At 41.5% G+C, this 14,472-nt stretch overlaps 1 protein-coding gene across 2 annotated transcripts in view; it reads right to left on the bottom strand.

Annotated features, from left to right (window-relative positions):
• Nucleotides 1–991: 991 nt before the first annotated feature.
• Ttc27 (tetratricopeptide repeat domain 27) overlaps nucleotides 992–14,472 on the bottom strand; it is a 134,179-nt gene continuing 120,698 nt past the window's right edge. For both annotated transcript variants that reach the window (XM_070025340.1, XM_070025341.1), the window contains 4 exons: nucleotides 11,818–12,015; nucleotides 10,487–10,598; nucleotides 5,703–5,803; nucleotides 992–1,385 (listed from right to left, as the gene is read on the bottom strand). In XM_070025340.1, the coding sequence (XP_069881441.1) occupies nucleotides 1,263–1,385; nucleotides 5,703–5,803; nucleotides 10,487–10,598; nucleotides 11,818–12,015 (534 nt within the window). In that variant the 3' untranslated portion in view covers nucleotides 992–1,262. The remainder of the gene's footprint in view (nucleotides 1,386–5,702; nucleotides 5,804–10,486; nucleotides 10,599–11,817; nucleotides 12,016–14,472) is intronic.

Raw genomic sequence — 14,472 nt, 5'->3', positions numbered from 1 at the left:
AAGAAGGTAATCTTAAATCCTTGCTGTACTGACTCATTCAGCCATTCACCAATCCAGCATCCAGTGGCCACATATTCCTCAGTGGTTTCCATGAAAGACTTAGATGGACTCTAAGTGTTAGCTGCTACTACCTCAGTTGACTGGGCTTTCTCACAAGGATGGTCTCTTCTCTAAGAGAAACTTTGAGCTGTGTGTTCTTCTAAGCCTGATTAACAGGCTTCTTTCCTGATTGACAGGAAAGATAAGCCGGTGGTTAGGAAAAGAGTCTTTAGCTTTGATAAACATTCACAAGCAAAATTCATTAATGAAGGGAAATTTTAAAGGCTTTTTAAATGTTCAGAGTACTTTATGGATTATGAAATGTTAAATTTCCAAAGACAGTTTAAAGTCACAACGCAAAGAATAGGAATTATTCACATCTAACAAAGAAGGAGGAGGGGGAATCAAGTGATTTATGCATTAGGCCCCAAATTCAGCAACTCAAGCCAGAAACCTAAGAATTTCCTCACTACAACTTTTATACGAAGATTATTAAGCTCAGCTGCAGCCTTCAGTATTTGTTTCCATAGACATTACTAAGAAAGCATTTTACTTTGGCATTTTTGTAATATGGCACCCTTTATAGCTGTCTTCATCCCTAATAAACCTTACTAAACAACATCTTTAGAGCTGGCAGGACGTATCCTTAGGAGGTGACCGCCAGGTTACTAGTGGCTAATGGATGGCTTCTAGTCTGGGTTATGTCACTTCTTTTCTTGTGTTTTCTTGAGTTAGAAGTTAAACCATGCTCATGCTTCCAATTTAGCCAAGCCAGTATCTTCCTGACACAAACACAAAATCTAGAGAAGTACAAATGTTTCCATTGCCAATTTCCCTCTTTTATCACTCTTGGATGATAGGGCAGCCAATCTATGATTTTACAAACTTGTAGTATGTGGCTGTTGTTTTTTTCCTGTTTAGACTGTTTTTCCGAAGAATGACACAATTCATGTTAGGCTGAGAGAGAAAGAACTTTACTCTTTGGGCTGAAATAACTAAAAAATACCATAAATATGGAATATAACCATACCTGGGCAAAATAAAAACTAGGGACATTTTTATTTAATGTATTTTAGACAATACAAACAGGAACATCACAAAAACAAGAATGTTAGGCATAACACAAATTTGTTTTAAGAACAAGTATTTTGTGTTTCGATATACAGGCATGAGAGATACTAGAGGAGTTTAAAGCCCCTTTTCCAGAACCTTCTCCGGCATGGTCAATACTGATTCCGAAACTGATTGCTCAGGTCTTGGAGCTTTAGTACCAAGGTGTCCACAGCTGCTATATCATCCACTAACTCCCCGGAGATCTCTCCACTTGCCACATCTGTAAAGTTTTGCTGCAGCACACAAAACAAAGCATGACTGTCAAGACAATGAAAACTTCTTCCACATACAATACAGCGCAGAATTAAAATCCTTTGCATAACAACACATAGAATGGCAGCATCTTTTTTAGACATGTAATAGTTATAATAAATAATGAATCAAAACAACATGTGTCAACTTAGAAATTCAAGAGCTCTGTCTTCAAAGCAGCTGCCTTAAATATTGGTTATTCATTTCCGTGTTATGCAATGGCTTGGGATGACCAACATTATCAATCCAACTGAAGATCTACTTACTGCCTATGGGAGCAAAACAAATGTAGTTTATATTCAAATTCATAAAAATCATGTCCTTGTGCTACTTAAAAATTAATTTTCAGGGCTGGAATGTGGCTTAGTGGTAGAGTTCTTGTGTAGCAGGCAAGAAGCCCTGGGTTCGATTCCTTAGTACCACATAAACAGAAAAAGCTGTAAGGGATGCTGTGGCTAAAGTGGTAGAGTGCTAGCCTTGAGCAAAACAAGCTCAGGGACAATGCCTAGACCTTGAGTTCAAGCCCCAGGACTGGCAAAAAAAAAATAATAATAATTTTCACATAGACCCCAGAGACCACAAAGATTATCAAAATATTATCAAAGCAAATGAATCCAGAAAAATAGAATAAAAATAAATGTGTGCTCTTCTAGAAAAGGAATTACCTTGGGAGCTTTATTACAGTGTAATTCCATACTTCCAGAGCTGGACACTTTGGAATGCCTCTCTAAGAGCCGAAGGAGGGACCCACAAAATCAGCTTCATTCTCTTGTTTTTTCTTCCCCCACGGTATAAGCCCTGTTGTCATTGTATTTGATGTCAGTGCCCTGCATCTTGTATACACATTTTTCTAATTTGGGGAGGGGAGGGGAAATAACAAAACGCTGAAATAAGGACACAGATTGACCCATTCTAACAATGAGATGTACAAAACACTATGTTGAAAACGAACTTTACAACTTGGGGGAGGGAGGGAGAGTTGGGGAGATGGAGAGGGGAGGGATGGTAGGGGAAAAACAAAGGAGGGGGTAACAATGCTGGATAGGAAATGTACTCATTACCTTACTCATGTAACTGTAACCCCTCTGTACAGTATTTTTACAATAAAAACATATAAAAATAAAAATAAATAAAAAGAGGTATTTTTCTTTAAAAAATCAGCGTCAACATTGTGTGGCCATGTTTTGTGTTGGATGGGGAGGTGGAAGAGAAGGGAACTGCCTGTGTTTCACTGTGTTTACGTGCACACGTGCATGCACACGTATATATGTATGTGGGTTATGTGAGTGTACATATATATGTTTTAACCAGAAACATACCTTATTTGCCTTATTATGAATAAATCATATTCATCAGACTTGACTAAACCATCTATAAAGTAATGGAATGGATGTAAGAGCTACTACAATGTAATTAGCAGAGAAAATAACTTGGACTCAGCACTCTGTTAGGGGGTGGAAGCAGACAATACTAGGGTTTGAACTCAGGGCCTCTTGATTGCTAGGCAGGTGCTCTTCTCTGTTGTGACTGTTGTTGTTGTTTTAGATAGGGTCTTACTTCTGGCCCACGTACTATGATCTGTGTATTTTAGGCTCCCTGTTATAGAGGGGATGACAGGTGTGCACCGTCATACTCAGCTTTTTCTACTGAGGTGAAGTTCCATTGACTCTTCTGCCTGGGCTGGCCTAAAGTCCAAATCCCCCCGATCTGTCTTCCATTTAGCTCAGGTTGGTATATTCTTGCCACTGCATACAGCCATGGTTGAGAAGCTATGCGTCTCATCAGCCTTGTTATAAGCTGGCCTCAAACTACAATTCTTCCCTTCTCGGCCTCAGTAGGCAGGATTATAGGTATGAGCCACTGGTGCCCAGCTTCATACAGCACTTTTTTTTTTTTAAAGAATTATAGTATGTACAAACCACTATAACCTAAACCACTTTTTAATGAGGTAAGGAAAAGCAGAGAGAAACTGGAGCTTAAAAGAATTAACAATAAAAAAAAAAAAAAAGAATTAGCAATCAGCTAGGTATGAGGTAAAATCTGTGTGGGCCTCCACCCAGAAGCTCTATACAGTGACAAGGTGCTAAAGGCCTAGGAGTTGCTCTGTCTTGTGAGAGTGGACTGAATGATTTGTAGAGTCTATGTAAAATTTACTAGCACTTTGCAAGTTAGGTGTGCATGTATATAGAAGGTATTTCTTATTTATATCCTAGGAGTCCTAGCAGTTTATTTCTACAAAGACCTGCCGCAGGTTATTTAATCCAGCTATTTCATTTTCACTTTGTTTTTATTTGTATTTTGAGACAGGTTCCAGTATACAGCCTAGGCTGGTCTGAAAATTGCAAACCACCTGCCTCAGCCTCTCACATGCTAAGATTTACAGGCACGTGCCACCTCTCCTGGCTTTGTTTTTTAAAATAGGACTTTTTAAAAATGCAATTCAGAGTAGCAAATCCAATTTTAAAAAGAGAAAAGGCATATGATGTACAAAACCAAAGATTTCCAAATATTGTAAGCAAAAAGGTGCTTTAAAGAGGAGTTAGGAGGCAATCCTTCCCATTTTGGGGGATGATCCAGTTGGAAACTAATGATAACAAAATTTATGTTCTCACTGTTATACATCCTCATTTTCAATATTTGGGACTCTTCCACAATATGGGAGAGTATGCAGCACCATTTAAGTCAAGCAGGTAAAAGTTTACGTAAAAGTAGTAATTTAGAGCAAGAAGCTTGCAGGGAGATGAGGACACAAATACACAATGAAGCATGGGCTGTGATCTCATCAGAAGTAGGGAACTTACCATCTAATTTAGGGAAGAGAGTTACAGAATAATTGCTTCCTTGACTTTGAGAATGTTCTTGGGGTTCCTTTTTTTTGGTAATATTGGGGACTGCACTCAAAGCCTTACCCACACTTGCAAGGCAGGCACTGTACCATGTGAGCTGTGCCCCGAGTCCTCTTGCAGGTTTTTGAGGTTGTGTGGTCAAGCTGAGAGGAAATGCATTTCAGCACAAAAGCATGAGATGTTCACAGATTATCTACAGAGATAAAAACCAAGCCCTAATCTGAAAAGATCAAGCAATATTAGTTCTCATTCTGGAAAGTTTTGAAGTAAAAAAGTATCTAAGAAGTGGCATCCAAGTGCCATGGACTTACTTTCTAGAATAAATCAACATCACCTTGCAACCCAAGAGATTCTAGAAGTACTAAATTGTACGCGAAGGAAGATTCCTTTCATGTTTTCTTCTAGCAGTAGAATGAAAACCCACTTGTACATTAGAATCACGTAGAAAACTTATTTTTCAGCCTCCACTGCAGACTGGAACCTTTATCACAGACACTACCCAAAAATCTAGTTTTCAAAAACATTGCCTGGATCGTATGATCACGGCACATGTCTATCATCCAAGCTACTGAGGGCTGAGGTTTGAGGCCAGCCAGGGCAAAACACAGAGTCTGTCTCAAAAACAAGGTAGGAGGAGGGTGCATACCTATAGTCCCAGCTACATGGGAAATAGAAGTAAGATGATAATGATATGAGGCCAGAACCAAGCAACATTAGTTCAATATTCTACCTGAAAAAGGACTGGAGGCATGGCTCCAGTGGGAGAGTGTTTGTCTAGCAAATGTAAGGACGTAAATTCATTCCCAGGTACTACAAAACAAAACAAAAGCTCTGGGGGATTCTTAGGCATCCCCAGCCCATTGGTGCCGTGTTGTTCCGTGGACTAATGCTATATTTAAGTTGTCACATAGGAGTCAGTCATCTACCTTAACAGTTTTTTGGGTCAAATCTATATAGTGACAATATCTAAACCAATTATTTGCCTTACACAGAAGGCTCCCCAGCCCCCCCCCCCCAAGGAAACATCCTACTGTAAATCAAAACCAAGCAATCAGAGTCAGGAAACTGGAGGTCTGTGGTGCTGGCTATACTTTTCTGCTAGGCACTAAAATGTGAAGGTCAAGGCATATAATATATGTCACACTGTGGGGAAGTGCTACAGAATGGCCAAGCATTGCTTATAGACAAAATTAAAGGCTGGAATATAAACCTTATTTTCAAAGAGTCGTAAGTTACTTCCCTTTTGGGCAGTGTAGCCATGGCACCAGTAATTTCCTCCTAGATACAACCAGCCACCTGGCAGCTAGCTGGTGGCTAAATTCTGACAGGGGCCTAAAATTCTCCATGATGTAAAGGAAGGTTCGTTAGAAGGCCGAATGCAGAGGCCAGTGACCCTCTTCTATGCAGCACACCACAATCACAGCGTGCCTAATCAATTCTCACTCATCTCACCTTTGCTTTGGATAACAAGCCGCGCAAGTGGAGTCGGACTGAAGACAGCATCTGCACACTTTCCTGGGGGCTTGATTTGTTTTCACTGCATTTTATAGCCACTGCAAGATAAACAGGGGGGAAAACATCCATCAAGAACTCTTTCTTCCCTATTTCTGCTTCTTTCTTTGGTGTGTGACGTTGGGGATTGAGCCCAGGGTCTTGTCATGGCAGGAAAGACCTGGTCCATGGGGCTATACCCCAAGTCTCACTTTTATCATTCTTGATGGAGAGAGGTTTAGTGCTGAGGAGAATGTAAGGGAAACGAGTTGTGATGACTTACAGATCACCAGCAAGAGATCCAACACACACACACACATGCACGCACGCACGCATGCACACACACACACACACCCCACTAATGAAATTTAGTAAGGAGACAAACACTGTTACTGAAAACAAGGCACCACACAGGATGAGCACAGTGCAACACGGCTGTGTGGTGCTTCACAGCACTGCGTCCCAGATGGGGTTCCCCACTGTACCCCAGCCCGAGGAGGTCGCATCCAGATCTGCAGAGCTCAAAGCCTGGTGCATCTTCATTCTCCATGATTACAGCACACTCAGGAAAAACTGACACCAGCGATCCCCTGAGCCACACTTGGCATCAGCAGGAGAGTGGGAGGGTTGGAGGGGGGGTCCTGGTGGCAGGTGGGGAGAACCCCAGACCTCTTTGCCTCCAGCCATCCAAGGAGCTTACTTCCTTAAAATTTTGCAATTAGGAAGCGGTGCGCTCCTGTCTGGCTTCATAAGAACAAAGAGTTTTGTACAAACATATGCTTGATATTGTTCCACTAATCTCTTCTTGTTTTTATTCCCTGAAATTATGCTCTCTAAATTCAAATAGACCAATAATCAGATCCTACTTTAAACTTACTAAAGAGGGCAAGGATTAGAGCCGACTTCATATCCTAGATCATATACCACAGATGGAAAATAGACTCCTTTCTTTATTGCTAATTCTAATCAATTGATAGAGGCTGCTGGTGCCAGGTAAAATACGGTTGTTGTTATTTATAATAATATCTTCCATGAGCAGCAGTAAACTAGGTTTGATGTTCTTTTTTTTTTCTATTATCAGTCATGGAGCTTGAACTCTGGGCCTGAGCGCTGTCCCTGAGTTCTTCAGCTCAAGGTGAGTGCTCTACCACTTGAGCCACAGTGCCACTTCCAGTTTTTTGGTGCTTAATTAGAGATAGGAGTCTCATAGACTTTCCTGCCTGGGCTGGCCTTGAACTACGATCCTCAGATCTCAGCCTCCTGAGTAGCTAGTACTACAGGCATGAGCCATGGCACCCAGCTTGACGTTCCTATTTTGAACAACAGACTTGGGCAGTTTTCAGCGGGTGACTGGGAGGATACGGGTTAACAGGCACCAGTAGCCCCACTGTCAGAGGGTGAGGAGCACCATGTCTGTTCCTACCTCAGAGGGAAGCTATAACTACCACAGCTGCCTAATACCTAGAAGCTATCAGTAACAGCCACTTTCTTTAACCCTTTATTTTCATTCTGAGAAAAACAAGAATAGAGCAAGAAAAACAAACATATACTCTGTTAGTTCCCTTCCTCAATCCCATTTCCAAAAGGCATTATTAAAAATAGCCATAAAGCCAGGTGCCCGTGGCTCAAGCCTGTAATCCTAGCTACACAGGGAGGCTGAGATCTAAGGATCACAGTTCCAAGCCAGCCTGGGCATAAAAGTTTGTGAGACTCTTATCTCCAACAAACCACTAGAAAACTGGAAGTGGCACTGTGGCTCAAACGGTAGAGTGCTCGCCTTGAGCTGAAGAGCATGGGGACAGCCCCCAGGCCCAGAGTTCAAAAACAAAAACCATAAAAACAGCAATAAGCTGGGCCCAGGTGCTCACGCCTATAATTAATTCTAGCTCCTCAAGATACTGCAATCTGAGGATTGTGGTTCAAAGCCAGCCTGGCTGCAAAGTCCCTAAGACTCTTACCTCCAATTAACTTCCAAAAAGAGAAAAAAAAAAAAAAAAAGGGGCCAGAAGTGTGGCTCAAGTGGTAGAGTGCTATCCATGACCAAACAAAAGCTCAGGGAGATTGCATCCAGGTCTTGAGTTCAAGCCCCAAAAGAGAGAGGGGAGGGATGAGAGGAAGAGGAAGAGAGAGAAAGAAAGAAAGAGATAGAGCGACAGACAGACCAGACAGACAGAGACAGAGAGAGAAGAGAAAGGAGAGGGAGCGAGACAGAGACAGAGAGAGAAGGAGGGGGGGAGAGGGAGAGAGGTGAAAAGGGAGAGGGAGAAGGAGAGGGGTCCTGCTGTTTCAAATTAATAGAAAATCCAAGACAGCAGTGCTTCCTCCCTGCAAACAGCAGTTAGAAGACATAACTATTACTTTAAGAGTTCCAGGATGGCAGAGAACAAAGGAACTCTTGCCCACTCTTTCTCAGAAAACACCCTCATCCTGCAGACAATGGGAATAAAGCACACAGCAACCACAGTTACAGACCAGTCTTAAATTCTGTGTGGAGACTGCAATGGCTTCTGGAGCTTGCTGAGCTGCACAAGGACTGTTATATCAGCAACTCTGCCAGGAACAAGGACTTTAGAATGTTCTATTTCCTTTTCAGAATTGAGGAGTGGAGGAACAGTGTGAAGGAGAAGGACAGAAAGGAGAACAGAATAACAAATTCAGTTTATTATTTGACTGCTGCTGTCTAAATGCAATAAAGACAAGGTTAGCAAGTAAAGCTAAACATCCATCCAAGTATGCTTAAAATGCAGAAGCACCAACACGTTCATCAGTTACAGTCCAAGGAGACCTTCAAAGAACAGACACTTATTTTTAGTAAAGTACGGCCCTGAAACAAACAAGCAAACACAGTGCCAACAACAGTTTAAAACTAAGATGTAAAGGCAAGATTTTTCCTGGAATTATTTCTCTACCCTGCTTATTTATAGTTGGCAAGTTAAATCCCAGCACTTGAGCACAGAAAACATCTTGGCTTTGACTGTACAGAGCCAGAGGCTCACAGAAATGTTTAGAGTGGGCAAGCTAACGGAGATAAGATGAATTCTCCAACATAAATCCACCCTCCTAATTATGTACATAACATACCTAAGTGGGGATTTTTCTAAGCATATCCACAAAGGACGGATCCCCCTCGGAGGCCCCTCTCCCTAAGGCCGGCCAAAGTCCCAGAGATCCCAGCCATCCCACAAATATCCTTCTACAGTACCAGCCATTCCCTCCAGCTTTCCACGTAGAATGTCAGCCACACAGAGGTCGGCACTCCTACCTTATCTGCTAACACTAGGTGGTCCAGAAAATTGGACACTTAGAACCTTTAGGTCAAAGAAATAAAAAATCTTACAATAGAATTATTAACTATCAAATCCATTTTGAAACCGTCTAAATGTTCTATGACTTTTTTTTATAGGCAAGCTAAACTTTATCCACCTTCTTCACCTTTTCCCTTTTAGTTTGAAGTCCTTATCAAAAGGTTTGGATCCTCTACTTTAGAAGAAATGGCATAAAACTGTGCTAAGTCAGTGGAGCACACTGGCTGCACTAGTCATGGATGAAAGTGAATTATGCAACTTATCAGTGGAGAAGGGAGGGAGGGAATGGGAGAGAATGAGGCAACAGATGACACTATGTGAAAGGAAGTATATTTAATATTTGATGTATGTACAGTTAACCCCACTGTATATCACCTTTAAACAATAAAGTAAATTTTTAAAAATGTTGAAATGATTCATTTATTCCTCCTGACACCATGAGTAGTGGTTATCCCCATTTTGCCTACAACTAAAGTAAGTCTCAGAAAGTCAAGTAAGTGACTCAGTCACCTACTCTCTTTCACTGTTCTTTGGTGACTCCCATGTGCTGTCACTACCAGTGCCAGGAAGAAGTTAGGAGGACTGCAGGATAGGTTCACAGAACTGTATTCTCACAGTAACACACATGCATTTTTTTCATTAAGGCAAATAATTAAAAGCAGTCTTTCCCTGGACTGTATTTACTCAATAAGCAAATATTTTCCCTTCAAATTAGTCCCTCCAAATTTCCATTTCTTCCCCACCCCACCCCACCCCTTTCTTTCTTTCGCCTGTATTGGAGCTTGAACCCAAGGCCTGCAACTCTCACTTAGCTTTTTCTGCTCAAGGCTAGAGCCCACACCTCCACTTCCAACTTTTTGCTGGAACTGGAGATAAGAGTCTCTAGCATTTATGTACCTGGATTATCTCTGAACCATGTTCCTAAAATCTCAGCCTTCTGAATACTAAAATTATAGGCATGTGCCACAGGTTTCCGGCTTACATTGTACATTTCTTTTACATACATCATAGTTCTCTGGATATACTATGTACTCCAAAAGTTTACAAATTTTTAAATTTTTTTTTCAGTCCTGGGGATTAGATGTAGGACTGTATCTTCAGCCCATGAACAAGGAAGAATGAGTTAAGGAAAAGTCAGAATTTCCTTATCACTGTATCTCTAACACAGACTGTGTAAACAAACGTTTTTACACTTGTATTTCATATCTCTACAAGGTTTCTAATTCCTCTCACTTATTCAAACAGTATGTAAGCCATTATCCAGTTTCTTCTTATTGGTCCAATTATATTATTGTTCTAATTGGGATAAAAATCTTCTCTGAATTAAATGCAACAATTTTAATATGATGGAGAAACTTAAAATTGTCGTGCAGCTTTATTTTTTGACTGTCACTCTATTAGTAACAAATGCAATAAAATATGCCATGGATATCAGATTACCATGTGCAAGTCCTAAGGCTCTTTGAACAACTTCCTTAAATGATGTAATATCTTTCTCCCAACAACTGGATTGTGTATCACACTTGTAGGCCTTCGAGAGATACTGGAATGCCTAAGAAAAGAAGAAGAACATTCAGAATAGTAAGTACAATTCACATTTCAAACTCTGTTGCATGGAAATCATAGGAAACTAATTCCACTTGAAAAACATCACCTGTGGTATATAGCACAGTCTCTATGAGTCTCATCAAAGAAGAGATAGAGATGCATATCTAGTAATAGCAATTGCAAGATGTTTTCCTACACCTAGGAAAATAGAAAGGCCAGGCTTGGAAATCTATAAGAAGTATTCAGATTTCCTCAACATTTGTAGCCACTATCTTAAGAGAGAGTTATTGGAGAAATTATGAGCTGATGAAAACTATGGAATTGCTAGTAGGTGTGTTTAAAACACTCTTCCACATTACTTAGGAATTCTTGGAGGAGAAGCTGTAGATCATCAAGCCTTAGTTCCTTTTGCGCAGTGAGTACATAATTCAAGAGAAACAAAAAGAAAGAAGGAATTGTGCGTGTGTGCGTGCAGTGTGATGTGTGTTCTCTGGGCTGACAAGGCCATGGCAGAAACCAGCTGTGGGAGCTGAGGGAGGAGAGGAGGGCTGGGAATCCCATAGATTAGCTGTACCGTGGCGAATTTCAAACCCATGCAAGGAGTCTATTTGATTTGTTGTGGATTTTTTTGAAGAGAAACACAAAACCAGAATTCCAACCTTGGAGACTCTGGGAGCTCCTTTAGGTCTAAAGATAAGAAGGGAATGGTACAACTGGAATAGAGCTGGTGTTTCTACTGCCCTTCCCAGAAAGGGGCAGGGCAACCTCTGTAAAGCATTACATGTTTAGACTTTGAAAGTTCTGCTTCAGTTGCCTTAGCTAAGCCCTTAACTTTTCCTTGTGGTAGTAATGCCTCAGATGTAAACGCTTTCTGTCCTTGTACCAACTGCCTTGGTCTTTAGCAATGGGCCTGCAGAAGTGGGGTGCAAAAAAAAACAAGAGCCAGCTGGTCGCTGTAGATACAGTAAGGACAAGACCCTTGATAGGAAACAACTAAATCAGGGAAACCCACGAAAAGTAAAAAGACAAATGTTACGAGTCCTAGCCTGCCCACAACTCAAAAGACTCTGAACCAAAATTGAAAGTTGAATTTGAGCCTATGAATTCTACCTTTCACAGTAGTAAACTCTTCCTCCTTTTATTAAAAAACAAAACAAAAGAGAATCGCCTGCCTGTGAGCTGAGCCCCAGACAATGGCGCAGGAGTCTGGGAGCTGGCCTCACCTTCTCATTCTCCTCAGGCTTTTCACTCTGTCCATTTCCATATGCTTGAGCGTACAGCCTCCAGATTTCTCCATCGTTGGTCACCCTTGAAGTTACTCTGCCAAGTAACTCCTGCAGCTTTCCCTTGAGGCCAGTAGCAACATCTCCACTTCGATCAGTCATTCCATTAACCACTGCCCTGACCAGAATTTTAAGGACCTTAAAAATGTACAGAAAGATTTGGTAAGATAGAAAACCAAGTAACAGTCCATGCTCATCATCAATGATAATGACATGAATGACCCTGTGAAATCTGTCTGGGTATCACTGGTACAAGTTTTAAAAACAAAACAAACGACAACCAGAGTCACCATCTAACGCGGTACACTGACTACCTCTCTGAAAGCCCTGTCTTGAGCCTGTCTCCAGCTCTCCTCTCTTTTCATTTGACGCATCCTTTCTGAGGCCCCGCCCCGCCCAGACTAGTAACTTCAACTGCACCACCACAGGCTACTCTCGTGGTTTCTCTGTAGCTTCAGCAAGGTTTCTGCCTACAGCACGGGACTGTTACCTAAACACCTACTGGGCAGACCCTGGCTATATAGCATACTTACTCATCCGAGAGTGAAACAGGGATCTCACATCCCTCTCCCTCCTGCAGTCTCTAGATAAACCCACCTTCATGGTTCCCAGAGCCAGTATTCAGAGCATCAATCTCAACACTCGTTTCTCCCACTTTTGTTACATCTGATTCAACTTCATTCCTTATAGTCCTACCTTCCCTAGTCTTCATGAGCTCCCACCTGCACTGCTGTGACAGCATCTAACTCTGCTTAAAGAGCTTCCATCTCTTCCCAATTATTAAATGACAAACTGCTCGTGCAAGGTCTTTCTTTTCCTTCTGACTATCCCCAGGTCAGCTTTCCATTTAGTAACTGATTGGCTAGCTTGCTCTCATATTCTACTCTAGCTGCTCTGAATGTTGGTGGATGGATTAGATTAAATCAAAAGATTATAAAATCAACAGGTTATACTGTTATGGTAAGACACATCTGTGCACCTCAAAGCAGATCTGAGAAGGTGGAACAAGTGCTCCCTTCATCTTCCTTTCCTTTGGTGAGGACAGTACTCGATGACATTTTGTCAGTGAACTAGGGAACTTGTCAGAAATGCAGAATTCCAGAAGAGAGGTATTGGATCCCATCCTGGGGAAATGGGATTCTACATTTCTAACAAGTTCCAGGTGAAGGCTAATGTTGATAGCCTACAGAACTTGGAATAGCAAGGTCCCAGGAGACATATTTCAACATCCTGGATCACCAGTGTCTATCATAGTGCTTGCACATAGCACCAAGTAAACACTTGTCCCTGAAAGAAAGGCTGAGCAGAATATTCTCTTTCAAGTGTTAAGAGAAATGCAACCAAGGTGACACTTTCCTCCTCTGGAACAATCTAGGTCTTTCTCCTCTAGAACATTCTTTTTTTATGTGTGTGGGGGAGAAGAGGGGAAAAGAATTACTAGGGATAGAATCCAGGGCCTTGTGTATATTATTGATCTACATCTCAGCTACAAGACCATTCTGATTCATGCCTGAGACATAGTTGAAGAACTGAGTCTCTCCTAGAACAAACACTTTGAGGAATGGTAAGGTCAGACTCACAGACCTGAATATACATCGTACTCATCTCTGCTTGTTCTTCCTTATTTGAATAATGTAAATTGTCTCGGCCTGAAAATTCACATTACAATTCCATGTGCATAATTTTATGTTTAAAAGTAGCAAAATTCTTATTACAATAAGCTCATTTGTGGTTTTACAACTAAAAGTAGCAAAATTCCTATTACAACAAGCACATTTGTGGTTTTAAATCTAAAAGTAACCATGCAGAAGCAACAGTAGGGATGTGTGCTACTTGTTTCCAGTGATCATTCTGTAAGGATTTTGAGGATTAGCACACTCTGAAAGGGTGTAAGCCACCAGCAAATGTAATACACTAGATTAGGAAACTACTTCTCTGCTTTCTGGATCTTACAGCCCAATATGCCACCCCCTTACTCCAGTCTCCCTGGGGAAATAATGGGGGGAGAGAAAGCGTGTGGTCTTCTTACAACTAAAAATGGAAGGCTACAATCACAGGCATTTGAGAGGGAAGAAGATGTTGCTGTTGTTGGCAGCAGTGGTGGTAGAGCGAGCGCACGTATGCTGAAGGAGTAGATGAAGGGCACTATAGGGAGAGGAGTCTGTGCTGGGAGAGCCAAGGACAGCGGGCACTAGTAGAAAGAAGGACAGGTATAGGACGGCGTCTATCAATTCACATATGGATACTACAAGAAGTAGAGGTGAGCAGGATAAACTCTGTCTGCATGTTTGATGGCCAGTTTAAAAAAGCTGGCTTTAGCACTTAGAAGAGTTCTTTATTGGAGAAAAGACCACAAAAGTGATTCATGGGCATGGAAGATGTCACCCAGAGACATGTTGGGTACGAATAAGGCTGAGGAGTCTTAGGGAACACATTTGAGAGGAGGGCAATGAACATAATCTACTCCGGAAGCTAAAAGGGAGTAACCAGAAAAGTGGGGGAAAGTGATGTCATAGAGACTAAGAAAGGAGACATTCACATGGAGATTCTATCTAAAAAAGATTAGGACCAGTAAATTCTGCTGCATCTGGCAAT

The sequence above is a fragment of the Dipodomys merriami genome, unplaced genomic scaffold (assembly GCF_024711535.1).
Source record: "Dipodomys merriami isolate MVZ:Mamm:240054 unplaced genomic scaffold, mDipMer1.0.p SCAF_17, whole genome shotgun sequence".
NCBI classification, from domain to species: domain Eukaryota; kingdom Metazoa; phylum Chordata; class Mammalia; order Rodentia; family Heteromyidae; genus Dipodomys; species Dipodomys merriami.
This window is presented reverse-complemented; position numbering and strand designations above follow the sequence as displayed.